This window comes from Falco peregrinus, chromosome 1, assembly GCF_023634155.1.
Source record: "Falco peregrinus isolate bFalPer1 chromosome 1, bFalPer1.pri, whole genome shotgun sequence".
In the NCBI taxonomy this organism is placed as follows: Eukaryota; Metazoa; Chordata; class Aves; order Falconiformes; family Falconidae; genus Falco; species Falco peregrinus.
The window spans coordinates 124,544,506-124,559,419 of NC_073721.1; the positions used below are offsets into that span (position 1 = coordinate 124,544,506).

General features: G+C 48.0%; 1 protein-coding gene across 3 annotated transcripts in view; it reads right to left on the bottom strand.

Moving 5' to 3' along the window:
- Nucleotides 1-14,914, bottom strand: part of IGDCC4 (immunoglobulin superfamily DCC subclass member 4) — a 101,458-nt gene that overhangs the window by 13,690 nt on the left and 72,854 nt on the right. The window contains exons 8-18 of one of the 3 annotated variants that reach the window (XM_055819302.1): nucleotides 14,675-14,839; nucleotides 13,406-13,543; nucleotides 11,765-11,938; nucleotides 10,937-11,170; nucleotides 5,692-5,799; nucleotides 4,748-4,931; nucleotides 3,940-4,067; nucleotides 3,072-3,242; nucleotides 2,411-2,548; nucleotides 1,818-1,923; nucleotides 554-788 (exon numbers count right to left, since the gene is read on the bottom strand). In XM_055819302.1, coding sequence (XP_055675277.1) covers nucleotides 554-788; nucleotides 1,818-1,923; nucleotides 2,411-2,548; nucleotides 3,072-3,242; nucleotides 3,940-4,067; nucleotides 4,748-4,931; nucleotides 5,692-5,799; nucleotides 10,937-11,170; nucleotides 11,765-11,938; nucleotides 13,406-13,543; nucleotides 14,675-14,839 — 1,781 coding nt within the window. The remainder of the gene's footprint in view (nucleotides 1-553; nucleotides 789-1,817; nucleotides 1,924-2,410; nucleotides 2,549-3,071; nucleotides 3,243-3,939; nucleotides 4,068-4,747; nucleotides 4,932-5,691; nucleotides 5,800-10,936; nucleotides 11,171-11,764; nucleotides 11,939-13,405; nucleotides 13,544-14,674; nucleotides 14,840-14,914) is intronic. The other 2 variants (XM_055819306.1, XM_055819312.1) reach the window with 2 other exon arrangements.

A 14,914-nucleotide genomic window follows, 5' to 3' on the forward strand; every position in this document is an offset into this window, starting at 1 on the left:
GAGGAATGAAAGACAATGCAATGTCAGGCAAACCAAGCAGGGCAGGAAAAGACTACTTCAAAAACTAAGGTTCACAAATAAAACGCAATTTCACCTCTTGTATATCTTCAGGTATTCCAGTAACACACTATGTATCAACAAAGCTCCTTTTACTCTAAGCAAAAGAATACCCCCAGAGGCAAAGCATGTACTCTAGACATCACACCTTCTCACAGCATCTATGTGCCACGCCAACAGGAGTAGCGCAGCTTTCTGCAGCAGTCAGTTCGGTGGCTGCAGAGATCCCCAGTCACCTGGGGATGAGGGGTCACTGTCTCAAGAGATAAAAAGGGGTGGTAGATGGTGTGGGGATCCCAAACTTAAGATTTGACAGCCAAGACTGACCCAGTCAGTTTTACAGAGGGGGAAATTCATGGTTGCCCAGCACCAGACTGCAGCCAAGACCACCACTACTTTGCAGAGCCAGGACAGGATCAGACCCTGGCTTCACACACACCAAACAAAGGCTCTTGCCTAGCGGGGGAGTCCAGTCACCACGTGCATAGGTCCTTACCTTCCTCTTCCCATGAATGATGTCCTCAGGGAGGCTCGTGTGGATGAGGCTGTGAACTTCCGTCAGTTCTGTGATGTCCCCGAGGGGCATGGGTGCATCCTCCGGGACCGGGGACATGAGGGACTCCAGCTCATGTGAGTCCAAGGTGGCACTGGGAGCTGCCACTCCTTGCCTGCTCCGGTGGTAGTAAGTGTGGTTGCCAGCTGCCTGGGAATCCAGGCCTGGCAGGGCCTCCCTGAGGGAAAACAAGCAAGAGTTGACATCTCTCATGAGCCTCACTTTCCTCCGTCCCGAACAGCCATGGACCGCCAAAGTGATCCCCTCCAGGCTACTCAGCCTGCCCTCGTGGAAGCGACCAGGCCCAAGCCCCTGCCCTGACACTCCTGAGGAAGGGGATCATCTACCCACATCCTACTGTAACAGCTTTTGCTGCAGTAACCTCTCCCCAGCTGCATCTCTTCATTACCGTCACTAATCCTAAAGCTCACACAAACCCTGGTGCTGGATGGAAAGCCCTTGCCAGTGCCTCGCAAGGGCAGCAGACAACACGAGCCCTAGCGCTAGAGCAAGTACTCTCTAACCCCTGCCTGTGGAGAGTTGTGTCCCTCCCGTCATCTCTGCTTTACAGGTAAGGGATGCAATGGGACAGAAAAGTTTGGTGGCCAAGTTAGGACAAGACTTCAGAAGCTGCTTGTTCCTAAACCTGAGATCTGCTGCCAGCTCAAAGCTCTTCTCAACAACTAAGCTGGTTTCTGATCGTGGTCTTTCCAAATGTTTGTGGCTGGATTCAGACCCTGGGGATAGCAGGGGACTTTGGGCTGAGTCCAACCCTCCTTAAACCAGCCTGTCAGGCACCAGGAAGTCTTTCATCATTTTCCCAACTGGAAGTTAACGAATCCTTTCCAAATATCCTTAGAGCTGTCCAACCTCAGAAGCAAAACACTGCCCACACTAAAAGACAAAAGGTAATAATCCAGCAAATAGTGGGTTTTTCTCTCTTCTTTTTTTTTCTTTCTCAAAAACCCCCACCCTATTAGTCTAACAATGCAAATTAAAGAGAAACTACTGACAAAACCAGTGAAAAGCCTATACTAATTATGTTCTTTAGCCATCTAGCACTCCCAAGACTCAATCTTTGTATTTACTGATGTCATACATGGCATCCCGAGTAGCCCAGCTGAACAAAGGGAAGAAGCTTACAACGTATTTTGTCTCCTTCCACATCAGCCTCCTTCACCTCCTGCAAAGGTGAGGTGACACGTACCTCTGCTTGCTGTTGCGGAAGCTGGCACACATGCAGAAGAGTATGCAGAGCAGCCCCAGGCAGACTCCCACAATGATTCCTGTGACAGAGTGGATATCCAGAACATCTAGCAGGGGAAGGACAAATACATCATTTCAGCTGCTAGCAGGAAGAACGCACTAAGCATCTTATGTTCAGAAGAGCACTGGCTTCACTAAAACCGACAGGTGATGCCTCTATACACGTAAGGGAGGGAGATTACCCAGCAGTGACAATTTAGAGCAGCTTAAAGCAAATTGGTATCTATGCACATTCATTAATTTCACGCTAGGCAGGCCTAACAGAAAGGCAGCAAGATGCATATTGCATGTGCCCTTCCACAGCAGCTGGGATGGGGAAGGGAGACAGAAGTTTAGCTGTGGGATGGGTTCTGGAGCTGCACATCTGAGGACTCTGCCGTGATCCTCTGCACTGGCCTACGCACAGTCATCTCTCACATCCTGTGCAGTGACAGCAGGTAATAGCTTGGCAAACAGAAATGCCACTGCTGACAAAACCACGGTCTTCAGCAATGCAACTCACTTCCAGTACTGTGACAAAGGGGAAATTCCTACCAGACAGCTTCTCCCGGAGGGTGTGCACATCCTTAACGTTTGAATAGGGACCAGATCCCACGACTGTCTTTGCTCCCATCTTGAAGAAGTATCTGGTATCACTTTCCAGGCCATGCACTTCAGTGCTGAAGATATTTCCTGATCAAAAGCAAGTCAAAAGAGGTTTAAAATGTGCAGTTTCAGGAGTGTTCAGGGGCTGGAGCAAAGAAGCAGTGGAATTCTGTTGGACCCTCAAAAGTGAGGGATTTTGTGTCATGAGCTCTAGGAGGCAATTCATGCACCTCTGGCATTAATGAACTTGCGGCCTAAAGAGCTAATGATACAGACTGCACGTGGTGTTGCTGGCATACGTTCTCACAGGAATTACTGGCTGCCAGCCTGTATCTGCATTTTCTGGATGATAATGGCTGAAGCCCTAGACATGCATGACTTCATGTCTCTCAGCAGTCATGTCCCTGGACTCTCCTCTGACCAGGAGCAAGGCCCAGCATATGCTCCAAGAAAGCTGGCAGCATGGGGTCTTGAATGTTTATTTGTATGTGCTCAAATGAGGCAAAAATCCAGGCAGCAGAACTGATCAAGCAGGGTTTCACAGACAAGGAAGAAGGCAGGAGGAGGAGTAGGACCTGATGGGGTATTACAGTATCTCAAAGAGACTCACCTTCTCGCGTCAGCAAGGTCCACATGTCATCTGGCTGCGTGTTGTTGGCATTATACAGGATGAGGTACTCCACAATGATGCCGTTGGGCTCAACAGGGGGGCACCAGTGCACCTGGACAGCGTAGGGGTTCAGCGGGTGCAGCCGCAGGTCAGAGGGAGGAGTCGAGGGACCTGGCAGAGACAAGTAAAGACCTGGCATGAACAGCGGGAGAGAGGAGGAAAGCGTTCAACTTGCAGGGCATGACAACTGCCCTGTGCCTTCTCTGGATCCTTCTCAGTGGTGCCGCATGTTTGCAAGCATGAAACGATGGGCAGCCTGGGTGGCCAGACACCTCATCCAACCAAGCTGCAGAGAGCGCAGAAAGGAGGCTGCTGAGCCCAGTACAAGGCAGGACTTGTGCACCATGGCCAACCAGTCCAGGGAAACGCTCCCACTATCATCTCTGCCCCCCAGCCTTCACCAGATCTGAAGCTACAAAGCAAAGATCTTACTGGAAAACCAGGCTGGGCAAGGCGCTCTTGTTCTGACAGTGACATTCAGCACCATGGAGGACCTAGCATTTAAGTGATGCATTATCAGCTCTCTCTAACGAGCAGGATTTCTCTGAACCCAGAGCCAACCCCACAGTAGTAACAACAATTGTTGCCTTAACTCTCTTTACATACTCCTATCTGTTTACAAAGCAGCACTTTTTTAATGGACTTGGGGAAAGCCACCAGGATGCTTAGAGGCTCTCAGCATGTACACAGGGGCATCATGGCTTAGAGGTGATCTAAGATCACATCTCCCAGGGGCACATTAGGTGGGATTTGACAGAGATTCAGAGAAAGCCAGGAGAAATCAGGATCAATTCCCATAAATACTCACGGTCAGGAAGCGTGAACCGCTCCACCACGCTGCCGAAGGGCCCGTCAATGCCAACACCATTGGACTGCACAGCAAACTCATACCTGGTGTAGGGCTTCAACCCACTAATGAGAATGTCTTCATCCGAGCTGCCAAAAGAGGACACATTCACAAGGCCATGAACACTAGATGGTTCTCCCACTCACTATCACCTTGATAACCTTACCAGGAACACTTTAAGAGGTTATCCTAACTCTTACAGTACTTACTTTTCACCAAAAGCTTCATCTCCTGCAGTCATGTGAATGCAAGAGCCCTCAACTCCCAGATACAGAGTAAAGTAGGTTCCTAGCCTCCAGGACCATTTCTAATGTACTTGCAGAGAAAAGCTTGAAAATGCAGCCTGGCTATAGGCTGAAAACCTGCATAGGAATCCATATTCTAAATACATCCCCAAATTACTGTAACTGCCTAAACTCTAGCAATTTTTAAACCAAACTTTTGAGGACCATCTGGCAAATCTTGAATGTTTTGAGACTGGCCATGTTATTAATAGGAAAACAAGCATATAAGATGCAACCAAAGCAGAAAAGATGCAGAGACCAGCCAGTAAATGATGTCTTGGTATTAAAGTCATAGACAACTCCCAGTGCCACATTTCACACTTGAGCAGTTATGAAAGTATCTGTGACCAAGTCAGACATTTCCAGTATGTGAAACACCCAGGATTTTGCTCGGTGCTGGAACTTCAATGCAGGTTCCTCCTGCCCTGTCTTTATTTCTGACATGAGCGATATATGGCGAGCGAACGCTCAGTATCTCTCTTTACCTTGTGTAGTATGTAACCAGAGAGGCATTTTTCAGGCCCCAGGGGCTGAAGCGCACAGTGTAGTTGACAATTTTGACTGTTGTGAAGTCAGGTTTCTTCCACCTGAGCCATATGGAAGTTGAGCTGTTGGACTCTGCATAGACTTGGACTGGAGGCAGCGGAGGACCCTTCTGCACAGGAGGATCTATGATGAGAGACAAAAAGAGAAAAGACATGTGGAGACATACATGTCAGTAAGGCAAGGGACAGCCATCATGAAAACAGAAAACATGGAATGAAACAGGCCTAGGCTGTGAAGCCTGCACCGATAGGCTGGCCTCCAGTGTAAGCCCAGATGTCCAGCTTAGCCCTCCTGTGCAGTCCACGCTTTCCCTCACCTGCGGGAAAGGTCACAACGAGGACCCATGCACCAAGGTGGCCATGTACTGCTGTGGAGCACAGGAGGCCAGCTTCAAAGCTACCCACCTGACAGGCCTGCACCAGGGTAAGGAGGAGCCCAGAACGTTCACCGTCCCACAACAGACTGGCAGAGCTGAGAATGGAGCCTAAATCTTCAAAGCTTTTACTTTCTTTGTAACACTGCAAAAAGCCTGGCATGCTGCTAACTCACATTCTCAAATCTTCCTAACGTAAGAGACGAAACCCAGGTGATTTGACATTTCCTGAGCCACTAACAGGGCCAGAGAGAACACAGTGAAGGCCATCCACAGCCAGTGTAAGAACAACCCTAATGAGAAGGGAGTTATTTTGCTCCTTTCTCTCCTTCCCACTATAATTCCTCCAATGCAATTTGCAATGACTGTCAAAGGAAGTTCCCTTATATTGGGACTTTCCTGTTTTGGTATTGTCCTTGAAGTTCATCTTCTGTAACTTTACCTCTACTCTCCCTTTGAAGCCACATGCCAAGCAGAAGAGACAGACAACAAATGAAGGGCATTCCTCACCTACTGCTGTTGCAGGTGCCTTTTCTGTTTTGCCCTTCCAAACCGCTGCATAACCATCTTCGTGCTTATTGAATGCCACCAGCTTCACCTCATAGAGTTTCCCAGGAGCTGGAAAAATCAATCAGGGTTTGTCTGGGGTTATTTTTGTTACCAACCCTCCCCGGTTAGACGTGTTTTCTTTGATCTGACCAGCTTTTCTCACCATCCAAGAAAGCAGCTTGAACAGAGTTGCATTTGCCAATACAGCAGGGAGTCCCCCTTCCACTTACAGGCTTTCCACATTCACATACTGCCTCACAACTGGTGTGTGTATCATCACAGCTGCTCCCCTCACTTTTTACAGAAAGCATCAGCAGCAAATGGACTTGCCCCAGCCACCAAGGGTTAACAGCACCATGGCCTGTAGCACATCATCTCAGAATCTCCTGATCTTTCTCCCTTGCAAACTACTAAAGAAACCTATGCATGGTAACTCCTCACTCCCCACCACGGAAGTGGATGTACTGCATTGTTTATTCTTAAGGAGGGCATCCTCTCCTCTCCAAAATGCACCTCCCATTTCTAAAGTCCGTTCTGTTTCTAAAGTCCGTTCTAAAGTCCTCACTGCTGCGAGGATCTTCCTTCCAGCAAGTCCTCACATGCCCTGTTAAGTCACTGGCAGTTTTTGTTGTATGGTGACTATCTTGCTTCCACAGCAGAGTTTCCTGATTTGCAATTAGAAAAGCAACAGAGCACACAAAACCCACACCGGAAACCTGAGGGCCCTCATTACACATTCTTCCCATCAGACAACCATGCACTCTACAGGGAACCTCACACTTGAATCCAAACTGAGCTGTGGGACAGGGTGCTTTGTCTCCAGGTAGTGCTGCCCTGGTTCAAAATTCACTTCCCTCTTTCCTGTGGCCTTTCATCAGCTGAAATACTCCTCTGCTGTATTAACTAACATCTGAGGGGTTTTTTAACGGAAAGGTTTAATGGAAGAAACAACTGGGGAGATACAAAGTTCTCAAATAAGACACTGGCCAGCTTCTCCCTTCAGCAGCCAGCCCAGCCAGAAGCTTGATGAGAGCAGTCCAGAATGTCTTTAGATGCCTTGGCTGCAGCGCATTGATGAAGTTTGTTAATTTGGGATGTGCCCATTCATTCCCTGCTCTGACAGATCACTGCTCTCTTTTTGCCAGACAACGTAAGCAGAATAAAACCTTTCTTATTGATGCCAATTTTATTATTACTGCATTGATTACGGTCCCAGAGGCTAATGGTACCAATTACCAAAGGCTTTCTCTGCTCCACAACACATGTTCACACTCAGAATATAAAAAAAGTTCAGCCACATTGTTCCCAAAAAAAGAATCCCAAAAGCAAACAGAGTTTTGTCTGCCTCCAAGACAGCCTGATCTGCATTTCCACGCTCTCCAGCCACAGGAAAATGTTTGAAACCTACACAAGGGGGATGAGACCAAAGGGCACTCCATTTCCAAATGGCTGGGACCACAGGCTCGGTGGAACAAAGAACCCCACAGTCTAGTCTCACCAGCACACACACACTCTGCCTCCTGCCTGAGCGTTTGGCTGAGCTTCACTGGGACACGAGCTCATAGTGGATGATACGATCCAAAACGAGGAGGAAGAGCTCACAGACGTGATGCAGCTGTGGGCAGCTCCTGTTGGACAACGAAGGAAAGGACAAGTCCTCCATCTCCATCCCTGGGTAGGATCAATACAGCAGCCACTTCCACGTGAAACTAGGGGAGCTCCACTATAAGATCAAGCAATTCACATTCTGAAAATAGGGGTATTTTGGATTTCTCAGTCAGAGGCTTGGCTTCCATTTTTATACACTGGCCCAGATGTTCAAGCTCTTAGAACATGCAGATATAAAGCTCTCAAGCTGTCAAGAAGCTAGTAAGCAGCATGAAAACAGATGTATTTCACTGCATTCCATCATACATTAAATATAAGCAGAATAATCTAGTCCAGATCATTTCAAATCACTAATCTGGATGACTGCATAATACATCCAATATGCTAAATATGTTGTTTCATTCAGTTTTTCAAGGTGTTCATACTGGCCAGGTGCCATACGCTATATTTTCCTGTAAGTGGAAAAATACCCTGATCTCCAGGGAGTCACTCCCAGAGGAATGTAATCTTCCTTTATGGGAACATGGAAGACAGGATCAGATCCTTATCATTTATTTTTCATGTAAGTTATGGCCCTAATGGTAGTTGCATACCATTACAGAGACTAACTGCTAGAACATACGTGGAAATCAATGCAAATTTCTCAGGGAAAAGCCCTCCTGGTGATTCAGGACAGCTTCCTTTTGATTTGGCAGGCTCATGAAATTGCTGAATTTCTTACGTGCCTTTGAACAGCTGCCCATCTCTCTCACAGGATTTCAGCACATACCTCTTGGACAAGATACAAGGCATGTCATTAGAAGTATCATTCTAAGGAGACACGGTTTGCTCCAGAGGTTAGCACGAGCACGGAAGAAAAGTATTCTCTTATTTCAGATAGCTCAAATGGAGAGAGCTGAGACATTATCAAAGGCAAAAATCAAGAACCCAGATGTTCAGGGTAAGGCAAAAGATGAGGAAGTCTGCAGGCTAGGGAAGAGGTGGTAGACAAAGCTGGCACCATTTCAGTAGCAGGACCAGCGAGTGCAAGAGAAAACAAAACAAGAATCTTGCGTTGAACTAGCACAAGGAACCTTACTGCAGCCTAAAACACAGCCTAGCGTTACAGAAAACTAGGGGAGGGAAACGTTGGCAAGGGTCTTTGCTGGTGTAATAAACTTACTATCACTGTGAATAAAGAGCAACTGTGCTCAAGAAGCTCTCTCCAAATCTGCTTTCTGCACACCCATCCACCTCTGTCTGAGACATGCCTCAAAAGAGCAGTCTCCCCAGAAAGCACTTCCCCTCTTGCCCTGCTGTGCTCCTGGAAAAACCAAACAACAAGGAAAACCAGGAAATAAAAACTGAACTATGCAGGAACAGCCAGTGCGACAGGAGTTTTGTCTCTCAGGCCACACCCCAAACCAAGACAAGACAAGAGGCAGAGCGTTGGCTTCAGTGACACTGTGGAGGTGTGGAGCCAAGGGGCCTTTAGTGACCATGTTGCAGCCATCAGTAGCCTCCAGCGGGGAAGCTGGACCTTGTTTGCACTGATATTGTATGCAACCATGTCTGAGCTACAGCCCTGTACTCCTGGTGCCTAACCCTGGGATCTCCTGACACCGTTTCCAACACTTCAACAGGCTTCCTAGAGGGGTGCTCGATGCTCCATGCCTGTCAGCGTTTAAGAGGCATTTGGACAATGCCTTAATAATTTGCTTTAACCTTTGGTCAGCCCTTAAGCAGCAGATAAACTAGATGATCACTGCAGGTCCCTTCCAACTGAGATACTCTGTTTTATGGAACAAAGAACATTCTATACTTATCTCTCCAAGCTCTTGACCCAACCTGTAGTTTCAGCTATGACACCTCTTCAGCAGCCCACCTCACACGGAACCCCCCGGGCAGACCTCACTCTCCCACCAGACAGCACCGTTTACCACATGCAGCCACCTTACCCTGACATCAAGAGATACTCCCAAGAGGTAGTGTTGGGTATTTTGGTTGGTTGGTTTTACAGAGGGATCTTAGGAGAGGTTTCTACTGCTGTGCTTCCCAGGCAGACATCCATGAGCTGGGAAATCCCCCCAGCTGATTCCCCATCAGCCAGCGTGCAGCAGCATAGATCACATCAGGGCCGCCAACCTTTTCTGAGACTGCTACCCACTCCGCCTGCAAGACCCCTCATGCAGATGTAAGCACTGGTGCAGGGCAGCTCCCTGCCATAAAAGTAAACCCTTCTAAACACCAGCCACTCCTCCTCCTTGTTTCATGTCCAGACCCCCCTGCCTTTCTCAGCACAGCTGGATTCCTGACCCCTTCCTTTACTGTACGCGTGCAAGAGCACAACATTCAACAGCACAAGGGGGAGAAAAGAGAACATCCACGGCTGGAAGAAACCCGAGACTCTCTTCCTGACACGATGATGGGCGATACACAACCACCAAATCATAAGGAAACCATTAGGGCTTGATGATTGCCCAAATTTAAGGAAGCAATTACAGAAGAACAAGCAGCCTTCTCAGCATCATCGTGCCAGAGCATTTGGAACCAATTCAGCCCACTCCTGAGCCCCTCTGCTAACTGACTTGCCAGTGGTTAGAGCAGCGCATGATGATGTTCACATGTGGTTTCCTCAGTGCAATAATTACAGACCTAAATTCTTCAGAGAAACTCATAACTGTTAACACCCTCTCAGTGGCAGGATGGCTGCAGCATAGCTGGAAACCTACTCAGTGATGACATAAACTGTCTTTCCAGGTGCTGCAGCCTGACCTTTATACCATGCATAATATATATGCTAGACGTGTAAGATGAACCAGCACGAGAAACACTCTCCCTGCAGTCTCAGCTCACTGGGCAGTAACAGGGATGAAGCATGAAGTGGGCGATGGAACAGCTCTAAGAAGCAGAATCCTGTTTCAAGGATGCATCTGCCATGACTCTCTTTTCTCTCTCCATCCTGCATCAACAGGCAAATCAACTAATGAGTGTGATCAGATGTTAGAAACAGAACTCCTTATGGGAAACACTAAGCACAGTTAGCCAGGCAGGCAGATCTGACTGTGATGCTGAGCTGTTCTCCAGCCGTGGACACTCACTCTTCTATCCCTTTCCCCTTAGGGGGAGGCGGAGGAGTACACTGACCCGAAATCAGCATGCTGTGAATTAACCCATGTCTGCATTCTAATACAGAGAGATTTCAAATAGCATGCAATTATGGAGCTGCTTAGAAATACACAGGGAAGAAGAGATCATTGTCCTGACTGGAGACCTTAATCTAGGCACTCTTTATACTGACACAATAAAAACCACTAACCAATTCAGAACCACTTATTAGCGTACACTAAGTATATTAGTAGCCCCTGGCTAAACATGCAATCCCTGTTACACTGGCATCAGAAATTTCTGTTTTAAACTCTGCTTAGAACAAGCCCCAAGAGCTCTACTCCAGAAATGATTCTGGGTACTCTTGAAAAAGCTCACGTGGTCCTGGTCCTATGTATCTGCAGCCAAGCAGATAACTGAGCCTCTTGGAAGCATCCCAGGACTGCTACAAAAAACGAGAGATAGACCCTGGGTTTCTACACCAACTGCTAAAAAGTTGTAACCAGCTAACCTAGTCGAGTCAGCTCGTACTGCTTCACTTTCTTCTTTAGTTTTATGGGTCCTACGTCCCAGCTCTCATCTTCCGCACCATCCAAAGGGCTTTCATCGCTGGACTCCTCTGGGCCCACTTCTCGGTAGTAAAGCTTGTAGCCTGATATCTGGGCATGGTTGGCTGGGGGCTGCCACGTTATTAGGAGAGACTCCATCTTCGCTCGGACTTTTAATTCTGTCGGGGCAAATGGAACTAGAAGAAGAAGAAGACAAGAGAAAAATTTCAGCCACTTGTCTCCACTTCCCTGCTCTACTGAATCCACCCTGTCCTTGGTAGTGAGGGAGGGGTGTGAGGGAACGCTGTCCTGCGAGTGGGATGTCTCCACAGTCTTAACAGTGGAGAGTGGTACATTATGCTCTACTGTTGACTTTACCAGGTGGGTGATACAGGAAGAAAAGAATGTCACAAAGCCACTATGGAAGTTTTTCAATGTATTCTGAGATACCACTGTCTTTAACCACTGCTAGAGCCCTGGGCTCAGCTTTGTTTGGCAGAATTGCCTATCTGCTCCTAAATATTGTAACTCGAGGTTTGGGATTTTTGTTTCTTTCTTTCTTTCTTTAAGAATTTTCACAGCTGCATGTGGAGGGAGGAAAGACCCACTACCCAAGCAAGCGGCAAGGCGTAAAGGGGCTGCTGAACAGGAAGATAAAGGTGGGTACTTTGGCTTAACCAAAACTAATGGTTATAATTTCCTAAAGAAAGCAAGTATCTCCAATCATGCCTCAACTTCCCCAATGTCCTGCAAACCCTGCCCCAAATCCCAGGCATTACCCAGCTTCCTACCATGCGTCTGGTTGTCTCTGTCAGGAGTCCGATGCTGGGTCCACTCAGAAGGAGCCCCATAGCCCACACTGGTGCTGGCTGCGATGCGGACTTTGTATACTTTGTTGGGATGGAGCGAGTAGAGAGTGATTTGTGTCTCATTTCCACCCACTTCAATGGAGGTAACCTGATCTGCTGAAAAAGGTGACACCACTGAGAACATGGTTTTCCCAGTCCAAAGGAAACACAGCTGAGCAGCCACAAGCCACAAAGCCCAGATACCCCCACGTGGTCTGCACACCCTCGGCTGGCTTGGCTTTGCCACCAGGAAAATTTATAACTAAAGACTGGGCAAAGCTGATATCCTGATTGACATCACATTCAAACTGCAGGTTGCCTTCAGCCCCACTGAGTCTGCCTGGAGAGTAGTTGTCACCTTGCTGCTGCTGACGTGATAGCAGAACATGAGCATAGACGATGGCAGCTGATGGTACGTTTCAGTGCTTCTCACGGCTGTATTTAAATCCTTACCTTGGCTTGAACCAGAACTGCCCAGCAGCCCTGCTTTCTGCAAAATTCACACCTTCGTCCACAGCAGATTGAGATTTTATCGCCCCCTCTTCAGCCCACCCAAGTTCATAAGGGAGATACCAAGAAATTTAAACTGAGAATGGCCTGGGATTTTCACTGTAACAACTAACTGGTCTTGCTGAAGATTCATATTGCCTGTTTGGTGAATGCAGAGACCTTGCTTTTCAGCTTCATCAGGTGTAAACCCAGCCGGGAGTGCTGTCCCTGCTACGTAACAGTGTATTACCAAGTGTGACCCCTGGACTGCAAACATTTCCAAGGTTTTACACTGCCACAGAGACACATGCAGGCTCAGGGCAGAAGAACAAGAGCCAGGAGTCACGGTGTAGACTACTAATCCAGATCAAACACATGTGAACATGTCCAGCACTTCATCACACCCCCCATCCTTCTCTTAGTAAGAATCATGACCCTGGAAAGTGAGAAGCCACAGAGCTTTGACAGTTTTAAGAGCAAATACCCAGAAGGATTTGCAAAGCAAGCACACGTGGAATTGGAACAGCCACATTCAGCATAGGTAAACGTTACCATCCCTGCTGAAGGCTTCTTAGAGTGTATTGATAATAATAAATAATATTTATTTATATATAAATAAAACTGGACAAAACTCAGCAACAGAGCAACACAGCCTGGTCAGGATACTTGTTTTTTTCCCCACAAGGATCACTTTGGTTAGATTCCATTTTAAAGGAACAAAATGCATTTGCCCTTCTTCCCCAGCCCACAAAAAGCTCTTCCCTCAAAACACACAGTGCAGATGGCACTACAGGCTTGCTCATACAGACGTTCACGGGGCAGCATGTAAATGCAAGCATCAGGTCATTCCCCTGGGGACACAGGCTCCTCCACAATCACAGAAAAAGGCACCTCGAAGTAGTGTGAAGTAGCACAGCACCAGCACTGCTGTGACTGCCACCAGCAGAGACAGGCTAAGAGAGGGCTGTTCTCTCTTGGATGAAAAGCTGTCCCTCTGTTTTCAGTCTTGCACCTCCTCCCCTCAACATGACACGCTGTTAACACTGGTGGAGCAGAAGACACCACCCTACGCCCCCGCAGTGGTGCTTCCCTCACCTTCCTTGAGGGTGCAGTAGTCGATCTTGTATTTTGTAATCTTGCCGTTACTCAGCTCTGGAGGAAGAGGCAGCCACGTCACACGGATGTCACCAGGAGTCATGCTCGACAGGGACAGCTGAGGGGCAGCACTAGGGACTGGGTAGAAGAAACAAGAAGTCAGCAAAGACTGGGGAAAGACATCGGCATATCCCTGTAAGCTCCCTCAGTTGGCTGGAGGCCACTACCTGGTTTGGACCTGCCACTGCCACCGGTGACGGGCTGTCTGTCCCAGGGGAAACTAATACCCCACAGCTCTCCAGCAGCTCAGAGCATTGACGGAGTGTCTGGGGAGGGGAGATGGAGGGCCGCTGACCTTCAGTAAGCTGGTCAGAGCCTGCTGGCCCCCCCCCCCGGCTCCCTAGGGACCCTGTGCCCGCTGCAAACTGGGCAGGTTAGCACGGACCAGCAAATCAGCCTATGCTGTACTGTGGAGCACGAAGGAGACACTAAAGGAAATGGTTCGCAGATCCAGACTTCAGTCTGGGAATCCCCACTCCCTCGAGAATCACAGCTCTGTACTGCAGGCAGCATTCAGGCTTTCAACTCTGCTTTTCAGGCTTCAGACACATACATGTGGGACCACACAGTTCACTGTCAGGAGTATTAAAAGCACATAAGGCACCCCGCAGCATAGCAGGGGCTTGCATGAAGCCTGCCAAAACCATTGCTTCTTGCCTCTGTCCTGCAGTCTGTTGAAAGCTGTACATGTCCTCCCCTGTTGGGCAGCTGTCCTTCTGGCACTCTGCCTTTACCGCTTGCAAAATGCTATGTGATAAATGGTAAAATCAACACAAACTACTGCCTCTCAAAGGATCCAACCTCATGGTGGCTCCCACCCCTACAAATTGTAATAGATGTCTGTCTTCTGAGTTGAAATCAAGTCTGGCCCAGGGTCAAGTTTGGAGCAATATCACATTAGCTAGGTGAAAGTCCAGAAGACCTGACTGCAGTTCTCACAGGATTCTCATGAGCCCCAGTGTCAGCTAGGTTATTTTCATGCTCTTCATCACCCAAGCTGATGATCGGACCAGGGTGCTTTGGTTTTGGTTGGTTTGCTGTTTGTATTTTTTTGTAAAAGAGCTTCTGTAGAAAGCTCTTTGCCGTAGAAGCAGCAAGCAGGTTTAGGTTTCTAGGAGATGATACTACTCTCCATAGCACATTCAATGCTTACTAAGAAACAGACCAACAATATATTTTAGGCACCAGCACCCATCTAATTCAACGCACCGTCCTCCAGGGTCTGAACAATGATGGAAGAGGATGTCCGGCTGGCTCCGAGCTGAGAATATGCGACTACATAGAAGACGTAGTTGGTATTGGGTTCTAGGTCCTTCACTTGCAGCTCAGTGGTATCATTATTGACAGCAAACTGGTATTCCACGTTATCTGTTCCTAGAGCCAAGGGAACACTGATCAGCTGGTCAGTGAACTGCCAAGACACTCTTCAAAAAAACCAACAGTTAACTC